Raw genomic sequence first — 21,277 nt, forward strand, 5'->3', positions numbered from 1 at the left:
ACAGTTAAGGGACAAACAAGTTTTTTTGTTTTGCAGTTAACCTCCCACATCGTCTGTTTATTATAGTACCATCTGGATCAAGTTATTCATACTTTGCATAATTTTAAAACTTGTTTTTCTCACTACGCAACATTTCAGCTGTTACAATGAACCAGTGCCAGCAAGGCAAACTCTGGCTTTGTTTTCTTTTATTGTTGTGTTTAAAGTTTAATATTTGTTCAAGGTTTTTTTTGTTTGTTTACTGGCAGTATTAATGACACTATCCAAAGTCCAAAGGGATCTATATTAGAGACTCTGTTTGCTACAGCTGCCATATTTAAACCCTAACACGCTGACATAGCCTTGAATCAGCAACAGGTTTTAGAAGTATTGTCTCTTGTGTTGAGAGATCAGACAATAAGAGTGTTGTTCGGAGTGCCGGGGTTAGGTCAGCCCTGTTCTGCTGACGATTCCTCTCACGCTGCCACCTGCTGAAGCTCTGCTGTACTGTGGCTGCATCTAGAATCACACACATTCTGCTCAAAATGGCAGACAGAACTGAATTGGCTTTATATACACACAAGCTTCACGGCACTGCCTACACACACAGCAGATGTGGGTGGTAGCTCAGTGCTGCTTTTTATAAAGCAGATGTTTTTAGAGTTCAGCCTTCAGGGTGTAAAGTTCATTTTAGCCACCGGAGGAGATCTGTTCAATTTGGCTGCGGCTGGTAAAAGCCATCGTCATGCTTCTATGTATGATTTTCTTTATTTTTTAATTCAAGGAAATGTGTGATTAAAAATATATATACACAAATTGCATTTTTTCCTGTCTGTTCCTTCAGTAGATCAAGATATCAGAGTCAGAAACATTTAGAGATGACTGATAGCACTTTTGTTTACACACAAATGAAGTTCAGTCTCAGATCATTTTATCTCACCCTGGATGCACGTCCACTTAAACATGCCAGGAATGCTTTTCACGTAAGCATCTTAAGATGCTCTGTCACACATCTCGCCTTGAAAACAAGTTGATCAGGTGTGTGTGTGTGTGTGTGTTTTAACCCTTCAGGGTGTGTCCAAAGAGAGAGGGGTACACCGATGAGTCACAGCAGCTGTTCAGTGCCAGCGCTCCACCTGCCAGTCTCAGTCTGCTGGGAAACTTTGAGGTACAACACACAAACACAGAAAAGTGTACTCATTGGGGCATCGGTGGCTTAGTGGTAGAGCAGGTGCCCCGTGTACAAGGCTGTTGTCACAGCAGCCCGGGTTCGACTCCAGCCTGTGGCCCTTTGCTGCATGTCACTCCTTCTCTCTCTCCCCCTTTCACGCTTGTCTGTCCTGTCAAATAAAGGCTAAAAATGTCCAGAAAAAACCTTTAAAAAAAAAAAAAAAAAAAGAAAAGTGTACTCACACTCATGCTATTTTTCTTTTCAGTTCAATTACAACGATCAAATTAAACAAAAATTAAATGACATTATGATGTCTTTTCCCCAGGAGTGTGTGCTGAACTATCGCCTGGAGCCTTTAGGATTAGTGGAGGGTTTTACAGCAGAGGTCGGAGCCAGTGGGTCCTTCTGCCCCAGTCACCTGACCTTACCCGTAGAGGTGTCATTCTACAGTGTATCCGACGACAATGCTCCCTCACCATATATGGTGAGATCTTTTTTTTTCCAAGTTAGTCAATCAGTGATACTTTTTTTACAGGCCTGTGTGACTGAGCCTTGTTCACATGTGCTGTCCACAGGGTGTGATAAACCTGGAGTCCCTGGGGAAAAGGGGCTACCGTGTACCTCCATCAGGAACCATTCAAGTGGTAAGGAGACTGTCAGGGTTTTGTTTTCACAAATGTAGAAATGATCTAAAAATATTTACTTCAATAAAGTATCTGCATCATGGTGTACACACAAAGCTGAGAACAAAAAGCAAATTACACCGACGAACAAAGGGAAAGGGAGACCCCTAGTGATCATAGAGAAAAATTCATCATGTAACAAGAGTATGTTTTTATTAATTTATGTGCTTATTCTTCTGAATTTGAAATGCATTTTCCTCTATATAACTGAAGTCCATTATTAGCATGATTTATGCAGGCACAAAGGGTTCTGTTGTGTTGTTGTAGATTGATGAAGTAAGGTCACAAAGAGTTAGAAACCTGCCTAAGTGCTCTCTGGTTATACCTTTCAGACCTTATTCAATCCCAACAAGACAGTTGTGAAGATGTTTGTTGTGATGTATGACCTACGAGCCATGCCAGCTGGACACCAGACCTTCCTGCGCCAGAGGACCTTCTCTGTGCCCGTCCGCCGTGACACAAACAATCAGACCAGCAGGAAGTCCCTTGGCCAGGGACGCACTTTGCGCTACCTCGTTCATCTGAGGTAAACTGGCTGTTAGTTTGTCTCTAGTGCACACTGAAACTGGAATGTATCCAGTAACTGTGATGTTTCTTTTCCCTTATTCATCCTTTCTGTCCTTCATCCGTCTGTCCAAACCCAACCAGGTTCCAGAGTTCTAAGTCTGGGAAGATCTACCTCCATAGGGACATCCGTCTGCTGTTTTCCAGGAAGTCCATGGAGGTGGACAGTGGAGCCGCCTACGAGCTCCAGTCCTCCACAGAGTCCCCAATCGACCCACCGTTCTCTCCCCGCTGCTGAGATCCGACTCCCTCCCTCCTCCTCCTCCCGGCAGGCGACTGCCGAAGCTTCAGTCACACCTTGATGCCAGCAAAAGACTCTTACGCAGCCCATGGCAAGATGAACGTCTCTAAAAGAGGAGCAATTTAAGGACTGCAGTCAACAAGACTCACCTGGCATGTGCCCAAAATCTTAAGTGTCATCCCTTCTGTCACCCAGAACTGACAAGTGGGGGTGGGCTAAGAGCCTGGGAGACTCGTCAGAATTGATGTTCTTTGTTAAGTGCACAACCTTGGATCAAAGAAAATGGGTCAAAGGTTACAGTTGTAGAGTGTGTTTCAGATCCTGTTCTCCTGGGTAAAAAGGCCTTACCAGATATGATATGTCATTCTTTTTCCTGCTGTTGTGTGTATCCCCTCCAGCGTCTGGCAGGAGAGAGACCAGTCAGTCAGTTAGACACTTAAATTATTTCAGCAGAGTTTAGGCTTCTTTACTCTGTTTGCTCAACTCAAAATGTTAATCGGACATGTACTTTACAAAATGAATAAGTGTTCAATCTCAATTAATTTAGTTATTAATGCAATACACGGTCCTTTTAATGATAAAACACTTTGTTTTAAATTTGGAGATTAGATTGATTGAAATGAAAGTGAACGCAGCTTTGACCCTGTGATTCCTGAGCTCGGAGCAGAGGGAGCGCGCATGGAAGAGGAAGCGGGCGGCAGACTGTGGTGCAACGCCATCCTCGTCCAAAAAAAAAAAAAAACCCATACCATGGACCACTAAAGTTCAACAAGCAATCAAGCTTGAGTCAACTGAAAGCATCACAGCAGAAAATCAGAAGTGCACTGTGGATTTTTTTTCTCATTATAACTGGAAATGAAACAGAAAATGGTAATATTCTAATACTTTTGTACTGTTACAGAACCACTTTATTGGAAGTGTTGCAATAGAAAGAGTAACCTTAGTTTAGTGTTTACACATTCACTTTTCAGTTTACTTACCATCAGTTTATTTAATATTTAAATTAATATTTCAGTTACTACTTGTGACGTCTGTCATGCTAAGATGATGTAGTGCAAACTGTATATCATAGTATGTATTTTTGACATTAATATTCAAATCTGAAAAAAATATATCTATATATCTTCTAAAGCAATCTTGAAGGCTGCTCTGTCTCTTTGTGTGTGTGTTTTTTTTTTTTTTCCTCAACGTGTTTCCCACCACTGCATTTCCATACAGTCACACACTGGAATGAAAGGAACTAAACACAGGTGATTTCTGCTGCTTCTTTAGATTTAGTCCCTAACAACAGAGCTGTGGTGCAAGTTTGAGTTTTTGGAATCATACCAGTCACAGATACCTTATGGATACATTTTTATATGACAATAAAGAACTTGAAAGTTGACATCATGGTAGTATTTCAACGAAGATTTCTGAATGCAAAGTTCAGCATAGTTTAGCTTGGTTGACATGGACATCACAGTAGCATCCGAATCATGCACAAGAACCAGATGCACTGTGTTAAGTGTTTGTAGTGAGACACTAATTTGCAACATCTGTCCACGGACAAACGCTCCTTATCAATTTTGTTTCTGCTGTGAGGCGTGTTACAGTGACACCCTTAACAGATGTAAACTCAAACAAGGTAGTGATAAGGGACCAAAAATAGCATAAAAGCACTGGTAACAGAGGGGCCAGAGTGTCTTTCTTTTTTTTTTTTTTTTTACAGGTCATAGGACAGTTAAGAAGTCTTAACACCACCTAACTGTAGACCGGCAGATTCTGAACACATTTCTCTTGGTAAATGGGAATTATGTCAGTTAGTATACTTAGTATATTTCATACAATGGCACATCCTTACAGCTGGCACATTTTAGAATCAGACGAAAAACACTAAATGCAACATGTGTCCAAAATATTGAGCCTAAATGTGAGAGAACACCTCTTATTAGGCAAAGATTGCATCACCCAACTTATTAACATTAAGACATATGAATAGCAGTCCCTTTATAGCACAGCACTGATATATTCCCTGACTCTTAATTCTGTGTGGTGCAGCTTGAAGTCAGCACAACTTCACACCCATAAAACTGCACACAGCAGTTTACAACAGCTAACAGTAGTAGCATGCTGTCAGTCTGGCACACACAGCTGCAAATATAGTAGGTGGTGGTCATTATGGTGACCACTGGGTACTTAAATGCATCTGCCCTGCTTAGCCATATGTGTATGCATCATTTATTTTTTGCATGGTGACAAAGTCAGGCTGTGTGTCTGCTTGTGTCACACGTGTATGCTGTGTTGCTTAATTCACCTGTAATTTAGCACAATGTGAGCAGAGCTACTGCATATGCCAGTCTCTTAACACACTGCAGGAGGAGAAAATGTTGGTACGGGAAAATAACCTTTCTTTAATTTGACAAAATGAGCATGTAGAACACATCAGGTAATAACAGCACATGTAGAAAAAAAGTAGGAATGACATAAGTATATGTGAAAAGCTCAACTTACAGTATTTCAAGTCAATTTCTTAAAAATACATGATACATACAGGACTCAGAGAAACAAATTGCATACACTTTTTGTTTTTAAAGAACCGAGTGATCTGAGAAGAACATTAGATTCTAGGAGAAAAGATAAAAAATTCAGCAGTTAACTAGGATAATTTATGTTTGTAAATAAAACATTTAGCATTTAGAATAACAGAATTAATAAAATATTCAAGAGTCCTACTATCTGGATTTACAATAATAACAAATAATATCCCTAAAATTAAAGGAGTAAACTGAATTACAGGTTTCAAAGACATGAGATTCCAGATTGATCCAAAATCTCATGGATATTTAACATTTAAAACGATGAAATATAGTTTCTATAGTCTATTATGTTCTAACAAAAAAGAGCAGGTAGTATCAGTGTCTGTAAAGTTAGTTATTAGGCAACTGGCAGGGTATATTCTATGTACAATTTTGAGGTATACTTCTTTAGCCTTATTTAAGATACAATACTTCTAAGGTTAGAGCCAAGCCCCTCTCCTATTTATGTTCTGAGTTTTAGGCCTCCAGAAAAACTTGTGTGGGAACATAAACGGAGTTGATCAGCGAAGCATTCATCATAATCCAGATCTGAGGATTATTTGACTGAAATCTGGGTTTGTGTTACAGCACAGACAGGAGGCCTATGGCGTCGATTCAACGCAGAAGTATAAATTAGCTGTAACAACATGATGCACCCAGGTGCACCAGAGTTGAGGTAGTAAGAACAAGTAACAAGTTCTTTAAAACCATCACTATAAGCATTAATTTCTGACTAAGGCTCTTAATGAACTATGTACCGCAAACATCCGAGTGTTCTGTGTAGTAAATAAAGAAAACAGACATATTGTAGTTATTGCTCTCAATTTCACCATTGTAATTTGAGTAATGTTTGTTCTGGTTATTCTGCATATATTGTTTGACTGGTCCACAAAGCACTGAAATATTTCTAAAACAGAGCTGAGCTCTAACTACTGGGTAAGAGTGCAAGATATGGCGTTCATTGTGAGAATTTATTGTGTTGCTTATTCGGCTCAGACTTCTTGTTTACAACATAGAGTGGATTATTGATTGATTATAATCTTACTGTTGACACTGACAGTGAAAATGAAAAGGTCATAGGCATCTTCCTTACAAGGTGAAAGATTTAATGCGGCCAACAAAAGCAAGATGAAGACATAAACAGTGTGTACTGTGCAATCTAAAGAAAGTAGTTGTTTGCACGTAACAGTCTACCAAGCAATCAGATAACTGTGTGTATTTAGTATACTATCATACTGTATATGTATATGGTACATTATATAAGATTATATAAAAATCTCCTCCATCCGTTGACATAGGTGAGTGGTTAAGGCCATGATGATTGGATAGTTTGTGGTGACAACTGGGTCGGTCAGGTTTACAACCTAGCACTTGCCCTCAGTCACAAAAACAACTGTTCATGGTCTTGTAAATATGTAATAACTCATTAATGAATTCATCATACTGCAGTTTATATCTTTAAGGTTACATTGTGATTTCTTTTCATTCACCAAGAATAATATCAATAAACTTCTATCTAGTCAATATCTATCAATACAATTCAGTTTCCCATTAAAAGATGACAACAGTGAGCCTTGTTGTGTGTCTAGAACCGGCTCGATCAGCTCCTGATGTATCTGGGAGTCCATGAAGTCCAACGGGGCCTGAACAAAACACATAAAAGATCTTCTCTGACAAAGATAAATAACGTCTCTGTTTTCACACAGTGACATCTACAGGCCTGATCATTGCTAACATACATTCAAAAATCTAATGACCTGATGCACAGCTAGGCTCTCAGACACCACCAAATCATACTACCATACACCATCCTGATCCACACTACCTTGATTTCAGACGAGTGAGAGGAAGAGCGCTTTCTGGTCGATGTAGGTTGGCAGCACAGTCAGTCAGGAGGGCTCTTCTTTTACACAGCGTATGGAAATACCTGTAAGAAGAAGATGTAAACAGGCAGGTGGCTTCAGTTTATCAACCCAGGCTACTATTACACAGCACTGTTACATGTCATCTGAATGGTTGTATTTACAAGTGGATCTCTGGTCCCTGCTGTTCCACTGAGGTCTTCACATGGCAACAGGATTGGAGTCAGCGGTGCAGGTTGCTGCAGGAGGGTGTAGATGGAGCAACAGGTCTAAAGGTGGAGGCATCAGTGAGGGACAAACCCTTAAGCTTTTTAATCACGTTTCATTATGATTTAATTTCTGTTCTTCTGCTCCTCACAGGATGGCCAACTGCATCCGTACAGTCTGGCGTTGGGGAGGCGCATCAAGCAGAGGCTGTGGGAGCGCCTGGAGCGTCCAACGTTCACTGAATCATTCAGTGAGGACAGACTGGTTCATGTGGGCGTGTCATACGGGGTTGAAGACCATCCTCCCCTGTATGACGTGGACACTTTGGGATAACCAAAGCCCCGGACACTGCCACAGAAACGAGCTAAGCACTGAACATTACTCATGTTAGCTCAAATATGTATATAGTTTGTAGTTTAAGTTTTAGTTTTGTAGTTTTAAGGTTAAATTTTGTAGTTTTAAGGTTAAGTTTTGTAGTTTAAGTGTGCTGCAAGATGTATTCCTCTTCACCTCTGTCACACAGCCATCTACTGCCTCCACCCTCTGCCTGCATCTTTAACCAGCCAATTGCTGCCCCATGCTCCACCTGCAGACTCTGGAGGACAGCTATAGAAACAGCTCCACCAGCAGCCTCTGAAGTTTCCTGCTCCACCTTAGACCAATAGCCTTTAACAACCACCATCAGATTCAAATTCTACCATCCACAGCCTCTGCCAGCAACTTGCACCTCCGGCTCCGCCTCCACTAAACTGCCTTGATCCAACCCACTCCAAAAGCCTGTCAAAGCAACGCTCAGAGTTAAACTGGCCAAACCTCCACCTACAGTTTCTGCCAGCAACCTGCAGTTGCTGCCTCCACCTGCAGATACTGGCAGACTGCTGTGGCCAAACCTCTACCCACCTACAGCCTCTGCCAGCAACCTGCACCTTCGTCTCCACCTGCAGTTCCTGGCAGAGAGCTGCAGCCAAACCTCCACCTGCCGCCTCTAGTGTTCTGCTCCACCCTACACTAAAATACCGACACAGCCTCGCTCAGGTTTAAACTGGCCAAACCTCCAGCTACCGCCTCTAAAGAGTCCTGCTCCACCTTACACCAAAAGCCTGTCACAGCCACCATGAGAACTAAACTAGCCAAACCTCCACCTATAGCCTCTACGAGCAACCTGCACCTCTGCCTCCACCTGCAGGTTCTGGTAGGGTTAGGGGTTAGGGTTTCATTTTGAGTGACATGAAAGAAATGTCAGTGAATGAAAGTTCCTTGTAGGGGCTTAAAGCCCCTACAAGGAACTTTCATTTTGAGTTGATTTTGGCGACCCTGTTGACAAAAGCGGTAGTGTTTTGCTGGAATGAAGCCTACATTTCCCATGAGCTCTAGCACGTATTGTCGTAAAGCCGCTTACCTGGCTCGCGCATGTGTTTGTTTTGGGGATGAATGAAACAACAAGATGGGAAAACTTTGTCCCTGCTCCTATCGGGGATCCCAGCTCACCTCTGCCGTGCCCCAGCTCCACCTCTCCGGCGTAAGCACCACCGCCGCCGGAGACAGCGCACTAGGTGGCGCGTCTTTTCTTCTTGGCCCCTAGAGTGGCAGGATGGGCGGCTTGCTTTCCTGGCGTCACACTGGGAACGAAGAGTTTCTTAGCCCACGCACCTTTAAGCTCCTGGGGCCTGCTCTGACCCCGGCTGCTTGCCGGGGGTTGGGGCTGAAGCTTGGGGATGCAGTAGGCTGGTCGAGCCACAGCTTGGGCAAATGTCCGTTGGGGTGCAGTGGGGGGAGGGGTGGCACTTTTCTAGGGAGACACAGCTGGAGTTCTTCACCTTCCCTCTTCTTCTCCTCACAATGTTTCTGCATAGTGGCTACCGCTGGGCTGAATAGGCCTCTGGGGTCCACAGGGACATCAAGGAGCTGGGACTTCTCCTTGTGAGAGAGGCTGGACAGGTTTAGCCATCTCGCCATCTCCTGAGCGACCATCACGGCCATGGCTCGACATGTCATCCTCCAACTCGGCCTGGTAGGCCAGCAGCAGTGACAATGCGTTCAGCGCCTTCACCGACGTAGCCACCGCCTTGTAGCTTTTTTCAGTGAGTGATGACTGGTCTTGGTTTATCCACTGTCTTTGGCTACGCCCAGCTTTGCAGCTGCTCTTCTACACACTCTGTGCAGGTCCGTGCTGTGCATATTAACTCTTTTAAGGTAAAAAAAAAAAAAAACAACAAAAAACGTGCTGCTGTGTCCACGTACGTTCATGATTACATGAGCAGATGTTATGTCACAAGCTAAAATCTCACTCCGGCCCTCTGACCAAAGTTGGCAACCCTGATATTGTTCATTAAGAGTAAGGATGATGTCATTTTGCAGTTGCAAAGACCTGTGAGGGACACATTTTCCCTCCTTTCTAATAGCCTTTTCAGAACTATTTTTTGCAGGATTGCAGTGCTCGCGTTGATCCATGACCATCACTGCCATATTGATTCTGAATAACTTGTTTATGTTGATCCAGAGGCCTGTATTACAAAGCCAGTTAAACTTACCCAGGATATCTTTTTTTTATCTGGTTTGACTAACCCTAACATTGGACATCTGGATAACTGGTACGACAAAGCTGGTTATCAACTAGTTCAGTCAACTCTGGGTTTTCCTATCCAGCCATGAGCCCGTTCATTTGAAAGAGGAGGGGCTGTTAATGACAAGCGACATCATCAAAACCATGAATGAAGTCTGCTTCATATTTTATGAGATGAAAGAGTGGCGAAAGTGTCTGAGACTGAGAGACAGTAAAATATCAATGGCGTGGATGTAAACGACACACAATGATAATCTTAACAGAAAATCTAGAAACACTGAAAACACTATCCACAACTTCACTGTCTCCCAAGATTTACATTGCCTGTAGGTATCACTGAGCTACATGTGACATTAGTAGAGAGTATTTTTTGCTGTTTAGTTGATAAAACTCCTCTCAATATGTCACATAAACACTTTAAAGTAACACCAGACTGTGCTGCTGAAGTAAAGGGTGGAAAAGTAGTTAATGATTAATGAGGTCCGTCTGACCGAAATGTTGCATTTATAATAAGAGGAGCCAATTAACAGTGTGTGCTTTATTTTGCTAATAAAATATTATCTGTTTTAACCTAGTTCTCATCACACAGGTGTCTCATGTTATGTTGAGCTGCAGTGATGGGATCAGAGTGTGAAATAGCAGCAGTCAGAGGTCGGGGTGTTGGCAGGCTGTGATCTGTTACCCTGAAGTTAACCTGCTCCGGAGCACGTTAGCTGCTCAGAATAAGTTACCATCACTCTTAAGAGATGTGTTAAAAAAATGACACAAAAAATGTGTTGTTACTTGTGTGTAACACATTTTGTGTGGATTTCAACACAAGTTGTGTACAAAATGCACAGAAAGCTTAACACATTTAATGTGCTGGACAGTTTCACACAATGTGTGTGTTACTTTAATTGGCAGCAACCAGTTTAACACAATGGGTGTGTTACTTTAAGAGGCGGGAAGGGGTCGCCCTTTACGCTAGGGCCACACCGCCCGCGGAAGCGCCGCGAATAGCCTCGAAGCGCCGAGAAGAGAAGGCAGTTTCCTTTCGGCGCCCATGTTAACCGACTGTGTTGTCCACACTGGCCGCGCCGCGCCGGGTTGCGCAGTTTGTGTTCTACACCATACAACACCCAGCATTCATCACTCACTCACCCATTCACCTGCCGACACACTAACACACAGATTTACACCTCATAACTTAACTATGTTTTTGCTGTTATCTTTGTTAACAATAAATCTGTGCATGTTTCAGTTGATACCATGTGTGTCTCCCATCTTTGCCATGGCCTATGAGCTGGGTCATGACATGCAGTTTGCTTGTATATTGTCTACTCAAAGTGAATTTATGAAAAGTGCTGGAGCTTGAGCAACGCGTATTTCTAACAGCCTAATGTCTACTTAATATAATGAGTATGAATTTAAATGAAAAATCTCAGTTTTTTATTTCTGAGACTGTGAATTCTCAAAGGCACTTCATGGTGATATTGACCCATTTATTTCAGAGGTGCTGTATTATTTACACAATACTGTTAAAAGTGTATTATCATCATGATATGTATTTTATTTTTGAATATCACGATTTTCATCAATAACAGTATATCGCAGCACCCCTCATTTGAAGAAAAGGGAGCGTTCATAATCACGACTGTTATGTTTTGCAATATTTTTATGTCTCTGTGCCGGCGATAGCTGTGGCCAGACGCTTTATGTTTTCTGGTTGTCTGTTGGCTGTACATCTGTCGGTCCCATCCTTTCGAACATGATATCTCAAGAACGCCTCAAAGGAGTTTGTTCAGATTTAACACAAATGTTCACTTGGACTTAACAATGAACTCAATAGTTTTAGGTGGTTGAAGGTAAAAGGTCAAGGACAGTTACTTAAATTTCACAGATAAGAAACAATAAATTGTGAAGACAGCAAAGCCTCCACAAAATTGCATCTTAAGTCTTGTGTGTGATTTATCCTGGCTTCATATGAGCAGCGGAAATCTCTGTTTTGTCAGTGAACCTTGTGAGCTGTAATGGAGCCAAATTATGTACCGTTACCTTTGTTAAATGTTGCTGTTGTCCCTGGCGGTCAATAGAGGAAATGTTTACAATATGTTTACAATATGTTTATATTTAATTTATACAGTGTAAAATGCCATCGGTGCATGCTAATAACATTAGCATGTGGGATTTGTGGGGGAAACGTGTCCAGATAAAGACAAGTGCTTTGTCAGTGAATGCTGTGAGTTATAGTGAAGACATTTATGTTCTTGTGTTTGAAATGTGTTTGTCTCTTTTAAGCCATGTATAATGTGTGTTTAATGTGTGTTTTGAATCAACTAAACTTTAGGCTACAGCACTTCACAGAAACTCCACTGCCGACCAGTATTTTGGAGGTGTGACTGACTGCAGAGTGACACAGACACACCACTACACAAGTATAAATGTGTGTAGGCTCAGCAGAGCTGACGCACAATTAAGCAGATAAAATAATGAAGTGATGACATTTTATATCCTAAAGGTCAAGGGTCAGCTTCACTTTGATATTACAGTGCTCTCCATAAAACACTTTTCTGGCTATTATTCAACATCATATCTCAGGAACATAAGGGGAGACATTTAGTCTGATATTTAATTGGTGACACTCATCATCCGTGCCCACCTTGAAACTCTGCTATATAGATCTTCTGTGCTGTCAGGGAACAATGGGTGTCAAGCATCATGTTTTCAAAGACATGGATGTAAACTGTGCATGGAGACAAACAACCATAAGGCGGTAATTCCAATTGTAATTATTTTATTATGATTTTACTTAAGTTAGGTCATGGAACAGCTGGGGGTTCAGTGCCAGGAGAAGCCAGGAATCAGTAGATCCCCTGCTTAACCTGCTGAGCCCAGCTGCTCCATGACCTAACCTGCATGTCTTCAAGTGCTGGGAGAACCGGAGCATCCCGGAGAAAACCCAACCTAACTAACTAAGTGGAGAACATGCAAACTCCACACAGAAAGGCAGCAGCCAGATGGAGTTGAGCCCAGGACTCTTTCTGTGGGTGCGTTTGCGCTCAGGTTTTTTAATGCACAAGTTTCACACAAATGCACACAGAAAAACCTGAGTGGAAAAGCACAGACTTGACTTTTTGCGAAGCCCCACCCCTTTGTGATGGTCCGACAAGCTGTTGGAGTAAGCATATTGAACCTGCTGTGTGGCATCGCTGCCTGTCCCCTGGACCTCCACCGCCAGACAGGCAGGGATCTCCAGGGGAAGTCAGACAATGCGATGACACACAGCTGGTTGAATATCAGCAAAGTTCCCCTGCTTCCCTTCACGGGTACCTGTACACCTGTCTTTGCTTCACTGTTACAATCAGCATGTGTATATGCGTCCAGGGGCGGGACTTAGCGACAGGTCAATGAGCGACCACTGTAGGAGCCATCCAGGGTGTAAACTGTGTGTAGGTTGTTAATTTGTCCTGTAGGGGTCGCTGTGTTGTGTGTCTTTCAATACACGTCGGAAGCGTTCACTTACGCACAGGTGTTGCTCGAGAGGGGAGAAGTTCTCAGATCGCAAGCTCAGGCAATCTCAGGTCAGGTGTACGCTGTTGAGTTGAGCGTGGAGGTGGGCGTGGCATGAATCTCCCCACACACAGCTGGATCGTTCTGGTGAAGGGGCGGATGACTGGCACATGACTAGACCTGTCTTCAGCCTGAGACGGGGTCTCGTCAGCAGAGAGTGCAAAGCATGTTTGCCTCGATGGCTGCTGAGGCTCACACCGGGGCGCTGCTTTGCGCCAAGCCTCCACCTTCACGCCACTCAGGGCTTCTGACAGCTTACTGTTTTCCTCCCTCACACGCTGATAACTCCCCTCGTACACTAGTTTTTCCCCTTTGAAAGCCATGAGCTGTTTCTTAAGCTCTCTGTTGTCCCACTGACACTTAACCAGCTTTTGGATTGCATCATCCGGACGCCGTGCCAAAGCTAGCTTTAGCTCCAATCTCCTTTCGCTGTGCTTCCACGAGTGCTGCTTGGCGCTGCACACAACGTTCATTCTGGAAACTCTGTCTGTACTTATATTGCAAATGGGTGGAATCGGAAAATCGCCATTTACCGGCTGTGAAGACAGCTTTCTGGCGCTTAAGCTTGTTGAATGCCTTTGTCAGTCTGCTGTTCTTAGTCCCAACCTCGCAGTTCTGCAGCGTGAGGGACTCGACTTCCTGTCTGAGCGATTTTACTGTCTGCTCTAACGCGTCTTTTGCAGCCTTCTGGACAGTAATGGTGTGACGCTGCTGTGATACCTGATGCATGGAGTGCTGCAGCTCTCTTTCTAATCCCTCCTTCTCTGCCAGGATCACCATGTGTCTCTTCTCCTCCAGCTTTACGTCTTGTTTCACGTTGTCTTTATGCCTGCCCAGCAACACCTGTGTTTGCTCCAGTTTCTTACTGACCTCTATCAGCTGCTTGCGCGCAGAGTCATAATCCTTTTTGACCTGGTCCAGCTCTGTGCCCACTTTGTTCTGATCCAAAGTCATGGCTAGGATCTCCTGCTGCTGTTTTTCAGTTGTTGATTTCAGCAGACCAATTTCCCTCTGAGCCTTGGACAGGTTCTCAAGGGTGAGGTTTCTCTCATTCTTGAGAACGGTAATCTTGATTTGCGTCTCTGTCTGCTCGTCCTTGTTATTTCTAATCTCATTTTTGAGATCAGCTATTATCTGGTCCTGGTCCTTAACGCGCTGCTTTGTTTCATCAAGATTCTTTTCCAGTTTTCTCTTGACTTTCTTGCTGATGAGCGTGTCACTTCGAAGCTTTGATATTAAATTGTTCTGTTTAAAAGCTTCATTTTTATGCGTCTCAATTTCTAATTTGAGCGCATCCATATCTTTTCTCATTTTATCCATCTGGCTGCCCATTTCTTTTTGTGACAATTCAAGATCCCTTTTGTCACTTTCCAGGTTTGTAATTTGCCTTTTAAAGCAACCGATATTGTCCTGGTGAATTTTATTTAGGTTCTTTTGTTCCTCAATCTCCTTCCTCAGTTCTGCCGATTTTCGTTTGAGTTTAACGACATAGTCTTTATCGAGGGCCAGTTTCTTTAACTCCTCTTTGTAATACTTGGATTCGTTCATCAGTTTTTGGAAGTACTCCGTCATCTTCTCCTGTTCGGTGTCCTTGTCTTTCAGCTGTTGTTTCTGTTGCTCTAGTCTCTTGGAGGCAGACGTGTTTTTTCCTGTCAGCACTGTTACCTCGCGCTGCAGCGTCTGCACCTCCAAAGTCAGTCTTTTGTTGACTGACTCAATATCGCGAAACCTCCTCAGTTCAGACTCCTTCTGCTCTCTGAGGGTCTTTTCAGTGGACAGTCTTTTCTCCACTTTAGCAACATCTGCAATCCTTTGCTGAAACTGTTTGAGCTTTTCCATTAAGCTCTCCTCGTTATTTCTGGAGGCATCAAGTTGCTCTCGAAGGACCGCAATAATTGCGTCAGGATCGGTGACGTTTTCCTTCTCCATTTTGATTGAACCTAATAGTAGGTCAGTGAGTTAGTTAGCGATGAAATGTCGGTCGTGTGTCCGTGAGCCGGTGTGGAGATGATGAGAACTAACACGCAGTTAGATCACAAAATATTTTGGAGATTGGGTCCTATTTGAAGGTTTGGTAAATTTGTTCTGTGATGTCACAAAGGCATGTGTGCGTTCTGAGCTTCGTGACGTCACGACACCCCGCCCCCTCTTGGCTATATGCTCATGACCTCACTTTGGAATTACAAGGTTCAGCTGACGTTTGTCAGAACTGAGTTTTCATACATTATTATTGTGTGACAACTTATTAACACTGGGTAAGTGGGTTTTTTTTTCAGTCATGCATTTTTGGACTTTTTATTTATAAAACAAAACGGTTCTGTCTCTCAAATCAAACTCTACCCTGGTTCCGTCGGTGACTCAGTGGTCTGTTTTGCGCATGTGCAAACCCGTCTGAGGCGGCGAGCCGCGAGCCGGAGGTGGTCAGAGTGCGGCTTGTTTAGCCTGCGTATTGTAAACCCAAAGCCCTCCGGGGCCGCTTTGCCTTTTGCCACTGCATTTTAGCCCTCCAGGCTTGCAGTTCTCCAGAGACATGACGAAGAACACATCAACTGGAAACTGTCCACGACGCTCAGAAACACAAAGCTTTTCCCACAGTTTTCAGGACAAATGAAAGCGAGAGGCTTTAACAGGACCGTTGTCTCGGATTTACCTGCGACCCCGTTAACTGGCGACTTCCGGCCGAAAGCATCTGTGGCTGTAGTGACAACGGCTGTCTTCAAGCAGGAATATATTACGTAGCTGTCCTGGTGAATGTCTCTTTTTCAGTTTTCTATTACAATATGAAAACATGTAGCAGGCGGACACGAGGAGGTACAGCGGGACGTCCACCAATCGGAAGATCAGCGGTTCGATCCCCGCCTCCTCCAGTTTGCATGTTGAAATATCCTTGAGCAAGATACTGAACCTCAGATTTCTCCCGATGGCTGTGTGCGTGTGTTAAAAACTGAATAGCAGGTGGCATATTGCATGGTAGCCATGGCCACCAGTGTGTGAATGAGCAGTTTGAGTGGTTGGATGACTAGTAAGATGCTTTATGAGTGCAGTCCATTTACCATTTAATATGACCAGTCAAGGTGAGAGCACCTGAGCTGTTCAGGGGCTCATGGAGCACAGGTGTGTGTGTGCACATGCTCGCCTGGTGAGCTGTTTTAAATATATATTATTGTTAAGGTAACGTTAGTGTGGGTTTTTTTAAGTGCTAATGTTACAGTTGTATTTTTAATTGCTAAAATGACAATTAGAAAAGATAAACGTGTTGTGTTTATTTTATGTTATATTTTATGCTATTGTTTTGTCTGTTTTCTAGTAAATGGACCTTATTAACGTATTAACCTTTTAGTCTTTGTTATGTAAATACGACCGAGGAGAGAAAGATCTGTTCAGCCATCTGTCTGATCTTGATTTGCATTCATCCATCTTGTTCCAGACATTCAAGGATGGGTGTACCATATGCTGCCACAAGATGGCAGTCATGTATCGCTGATTAGTTAACAATTGGTCAAATTCAGTTTTTGAGGAGCCAAGAGCAATGAGCTGAATGAGGGAGCAGTGCTATAAAAGGGAGGTGTAGAAAGGGGAGAGGCTGAGGAACACTATTGGAGTACGTTAAAATGTGTGAACACTCCAGTTTAACAGTATAAAAAATATACCGTTTCATAGTTTTAATTAATACATCCGTTTTTTTTTCATTGGTTTTTATTTCTTCAGTTGAAAACTTAAACGCATGCTGTCCACCTGAGTGGACATGTTAAAAAAACTCCTTGAAAAATGGCATGATGTGATTTTGCCATGTAGGACATGTTCCTGGATCAACATCCCACATCGCATTCCTGGACCAACCAAGCCTTCTGACATCATCAGTGTGCTGCTCTTTTGAGAAACATCCCCCTGCATCCCCCACCATTTTAGACGTGCGCACGTGCGAGTACCAGGCTCCCTGTTGTACGTTCTACAGACTGAGATTGCTAAAAACATATTTTAGATCCTTGTTGTAAAAATAACGTTAGCCCTGCGTTAACAAGTTCTTGTTTAAAGCAGAAATAGAAAACTTTTCTACTACCTAGCGCACTAGCTTTCTAGCTAACGCTGTTTCCTTATTAGCTCTTTAATCATGGACCAACAGAGAATATAGCAATTTTCACCACTGGTTATTTTAGGAGGACCACTCCAAGCAAACATGTTATTTGTTTAGATTATCAAATGGACAATAGGTCATAGACAAACTGTCTATTTCCACTTTAAAATGCTGATTAAAACGCTGCCATCTATTGATACTTTTACTTGGATTAGTGCTAAAATGGATGATCTGGAGGAACAAGTCTGCCTGTCCAGAGGACAGGGGCATGAGACCCCCGGGGAAAAATACGACAGGCGTCCTAGCTCTAAGCTCCCAAGGAGCCTCCATCAAACCCTTCTGACCCAGATTGTGTTCTGCTCCTCAGCTAGAAGAACCAGAGGGAGGGCAGGACATTACTGAGTGTAGTTGGCTTTCCTCCAATGTACACAAACCCCTGGACTTTTACACTGTTTTCCCCGGAGGTTTTGTGCCCCTTCCCTCTGGACAGGCGGACTTGTCCTTCCATTTTAGCATCACCCCTCAACAAAGTATCAACAGACAGCAACATTTTTATCAACATTTTGAAGTTGAAATAGACAACTTCTCAGCTAACTTAGCTAGCATGCTTGTTGTGCTAGCTATCGTGTGTGCTAGCGCTAAAGTGCTCGCTGTGCTAGTTAATCCTAGTGGCCAGAAACAAACTTTGTTAGTTAATTATGCTGTAGTTGAAACAAGGAACACATTTTCTCGTGGTGGTCCTTTCTGAAATGAGCAGTTGAAGTTACTATATTCCATTATGATCGGGGGTTGATACTTAGACACTAGCTAGCACTAGCATAGCTAGCTAGTTGAAATGTTGACTACTCCCACTACTGTGAATTGGTTGGCTGAATTTAAAACTGGTAAGTGTTCAACTGACAGGTGATTGTGAGCCTCTGTTTGGCTACATTAAAAAATGATTGACAGAGACCCCGTCCTCTCGAGCTCACGCACATCTAAAATGGTGGCATTGAAACTGGAACTTGCGCACGTCTAAAATGGTGGCTCTGAAACTGGCACTCGCGCACATCTAAAATGGTGGCTCTGAAACTGCGCACGTCTAAAACAGTGGCTCTCTGGCTCTGCAGGGGGATAATATTGTCTCCTGTGCTTCTTTCAAGATGTCTGTGCTTCTTCAGAGCTAAGCTGGTTTTCCAAATTGAAATTAGTACAATTAAACAAAATCCTCAGTACTGAACAAAAACCTTAATCTACTGCAGGGTTAGCGAGTTAGCTTGCTTCAGTTGGCTATGCTAATGAGTAATGCTGCGTTCGATTGTACTTGGAAAGATCCAGGTCGGAAATCCTGACTTCCGAGGTAAATGCATTACATTGCGCAAGCTCAGAAAACATGGCCGGCCAGGTGGTGTTTGTTTGGATGCTTTTCAAGCATCAAAAATTACTGCTGGGGAAGTATATGAGCTACTTGAGCGAGAGAGAGAAAGAGAAACGTCATATGCTGTAAGTATGACTTAAATAACTTCCGCTCTTTTGCAACACACAGTCCTGAACGCACCAGGGAGGGGAATCCTGAATGCCTCATTGACCTTATATATAACCTTACCTTATTATAAAGTATCTGCATCATGGTGTACACACATAGCTGAGAACAAAAAGCAAATTACACCAACTAACAAAGGGAAAGGGAGACCCCTAGTCGTCATAGAGAAAAATTCATCATGTAACAAGAGTATGTTTTTATTAATTTATGTGCTTATTCTTCTGAATTTGAAATGCATTTTCCTCTATATAACTGAAGTCCATTATTAGCATGATTTATGCAGGCACAAAGGGTTCTGTTGTGTTGTTGTAGATTGATGAAGTAAGGTCACAAAGAGTTAGAAACCTGCCTAAGTGCTCTCTGGTTATACCTTTCAGACCTTATTCAATCCCAACAAGACAGTTGTGAAGATGTTTGTTGTGATGTATGACCTACGAGCCATGCCAGCTGGACACCAGACCTTCCTGCGCCAGAGGACCTTCTCTGTGCCCGTCCGCCGTGACACAAACAATCAGACCAGCAGGAAGTCCCTTGGCCAGGGACGCACTTTGCGCTACCTCGTTCATCTGAGGTAAACTGGCTGTTAGTTTGTCTCTAGTGCACACTGAAACTGGAATGTATCCAGTAACTGTGATGTTTCTTTTCCCTTATTCATCCTCTCTGTCCTTCATCCATCTGTCCAAACCCACCAGGTTCCAGAGTTCTAAGTCTGGGAAGATCTACCTCCATAGGGACATCCATCTGCTGTTTTCCAGGAAGTCCATGGAGGTGGACAGTGGAGCCGCCTACGAGCTCCAGTCCTCCACAGAGTCCCCAATCGACCCACCGTTCTCTCCCCGCTGCTGAGATCCGACTCCCTCCCTCCTCCTCCTCCCGGCAGGCGACTGCCGAAGCTTCAGTCACACCTTGATGCCAGCAAAAGACTCTTACGCAGCCCATGGCAAGATGAACGTCTCTAAAGAGGAGCAATTTAAGGACTGCAGTCAACAAGACTCACCTGGCATGTGCCCAAAATCTTAAGTGTCATCCCTTCTGTCACCCAGAACTGACAAGTGGGGGTGGGCTAAGAGCCTGGGAGACTCGTCAGAATTGATGTTCTTTGTTAAGTGCACAACCTTGGATCAAAGAAAATGGGTCAAAGGTTACAGTTGTAGAGTGTGTTTCAGATCCTGTTCTCCTGGGTAAAAAGGCCTTACCAGATATGATATGTCATTCTTTTTCCTGCTGTTGTGTGTATCCCCTCCAGCGTCTGGCAGGAGAGAGACCAGTGATCGTCTTCAGAATCAGTTAGACACTTAAATTATTTCAGCAGAGTTTAGGCTTCTTTACTCTGTTTGCTCAACTCAAAATGTTAATCGGACATGTACTTTACAAAATGAATAAGTGTTCAATCTCAATTAATTTAGTTATTAATGCAATACACGGTCCTTTTAATGATAAAACACTTTGTTTTAAATTTGGAGATTAGATTGATTGAAATGAAAGTGAACGCAGCTTTGACCCTGTGATTCCTGAGCTCGGAGCAGAGGGAGCGCGCATGGAAGAGGAAGCGGGCAGCAGACTGTGGTGCAACGCCATCCCCTCGTCCAAAAAAAAAAAAAAACCCATACCATGGACCACTAAAGTTCAACAAGCAATCAAGCTTGAGTCAACTGAAAGCATCACAGCAGAAAATCAGAAGTGCACTGTGGATTTTTTTTCTCATTATAACTGGAAATGAAACAGAAAATAGTAATATTCTAATACTTTTGTACTGTTACAGAACCACTTTATTGGAAGTGTTGCAATAGAAAGAGTAACCTTAGTTTAGTGTTTACACATTCACTTTTCAGTTTACTTACCATCAGTTTATTTAATATTTAAATTAATATTTCAGTTACTACTTGTGACGTCTGTCATGCTAAGATGATGTAGTGCAAACTGTATATCATAGTATGTATTTTTGACATTAATATTCAAATCTGAAAAAAATATATCTATATATCTTCTAAAGCAATCTTGAAGGCTGCTCTGTCTCTTTGTGTGTGTGTGGGTTTTTTTTTCCTCAACGTGTTTCCCACCACTGCATTTCCATACAGTCACACACTGGAATGAAAGGAACTAAACACAGGTGATTTCTGCTGCTTCTTTAGATTTAGTCCCTAACAACAGAGCTGTGGTGCAAGTTTGAGTTTTTGGAATCATACCAGTCACAGATACCTTATGGATACATTTTTATATGACAATAAAGAACTTGAAAGTTGACATCATGGTAGTATTTCAACGAAGATTTCTGAATGCAAAGTTCAGCATAGTTTAGCTTGGTT

At 42.8% G+C, this 21,277-nt stretch overlaps 1 protein-coding gene across 2 annotated transcripts in view; it reads left to right on the plus strand.

The window, feature by feature from the left end:
* The window catches only part of fam214a (family with sequence similarity 214 member A), a 53,556-nt gene extending 32,885 nt beyond the window's left edge, over positions 1 to 20,671 (plus strand). Inside the window, exons 8-13 of one of the 2 annotated variants that reach the window (XM_049596055.1) lie at positions 1,051 to 1,147; positions 1,476 to 1,634; positions 1,726 to 1,794; positions 2,166 to 2,359; positions 2,482 to 2,652; positions 19,832 to 20,671. In XM_049596055.1, coding sequence (XP_049452012.1) covers positions 1,051 to 1,147; positions 1,476 to 1,634; positions 1,726 to 1,794; positions 2,166 to 2,359; positions 2,482 to 2,635 — 673 coding nt within the window. In that variant the 3' untranslated portion in view covers positions 2,636 to 2,652; positions 19,832 to 20,671. Of the gene's footprint in view, positions 1 to 1,050; positions 1,148 to 1,475; positions 1,635 to 1,725; positions 1,795 to 2,165; positions 2,360 to 2,481; positions 2,653 to 19,348; positions 19,543 to 19,663 lie in introns of both variants that reach the window. The other variant, XM_049596064.1, reaches the window with a different exon arrangement.
* Positions 20,672 to 21,277: the final 606 nt, after the last annotated feature.

Source organism: Epinephelus fuscoguttatus, linkage group LG2 (genome assembly GCF_011397635.1).
Source record: "Epinephelus fuscoguttatus linkage group LG2, E.fuscoguttatus.final_Chr_v1".
Lineage (NCBI taxonomy): Eukaryota > Metazoa > Chordata > Actinopteri > Perciformes > Serranidae > Epinephelus > Epinephelus fuscoguttatus.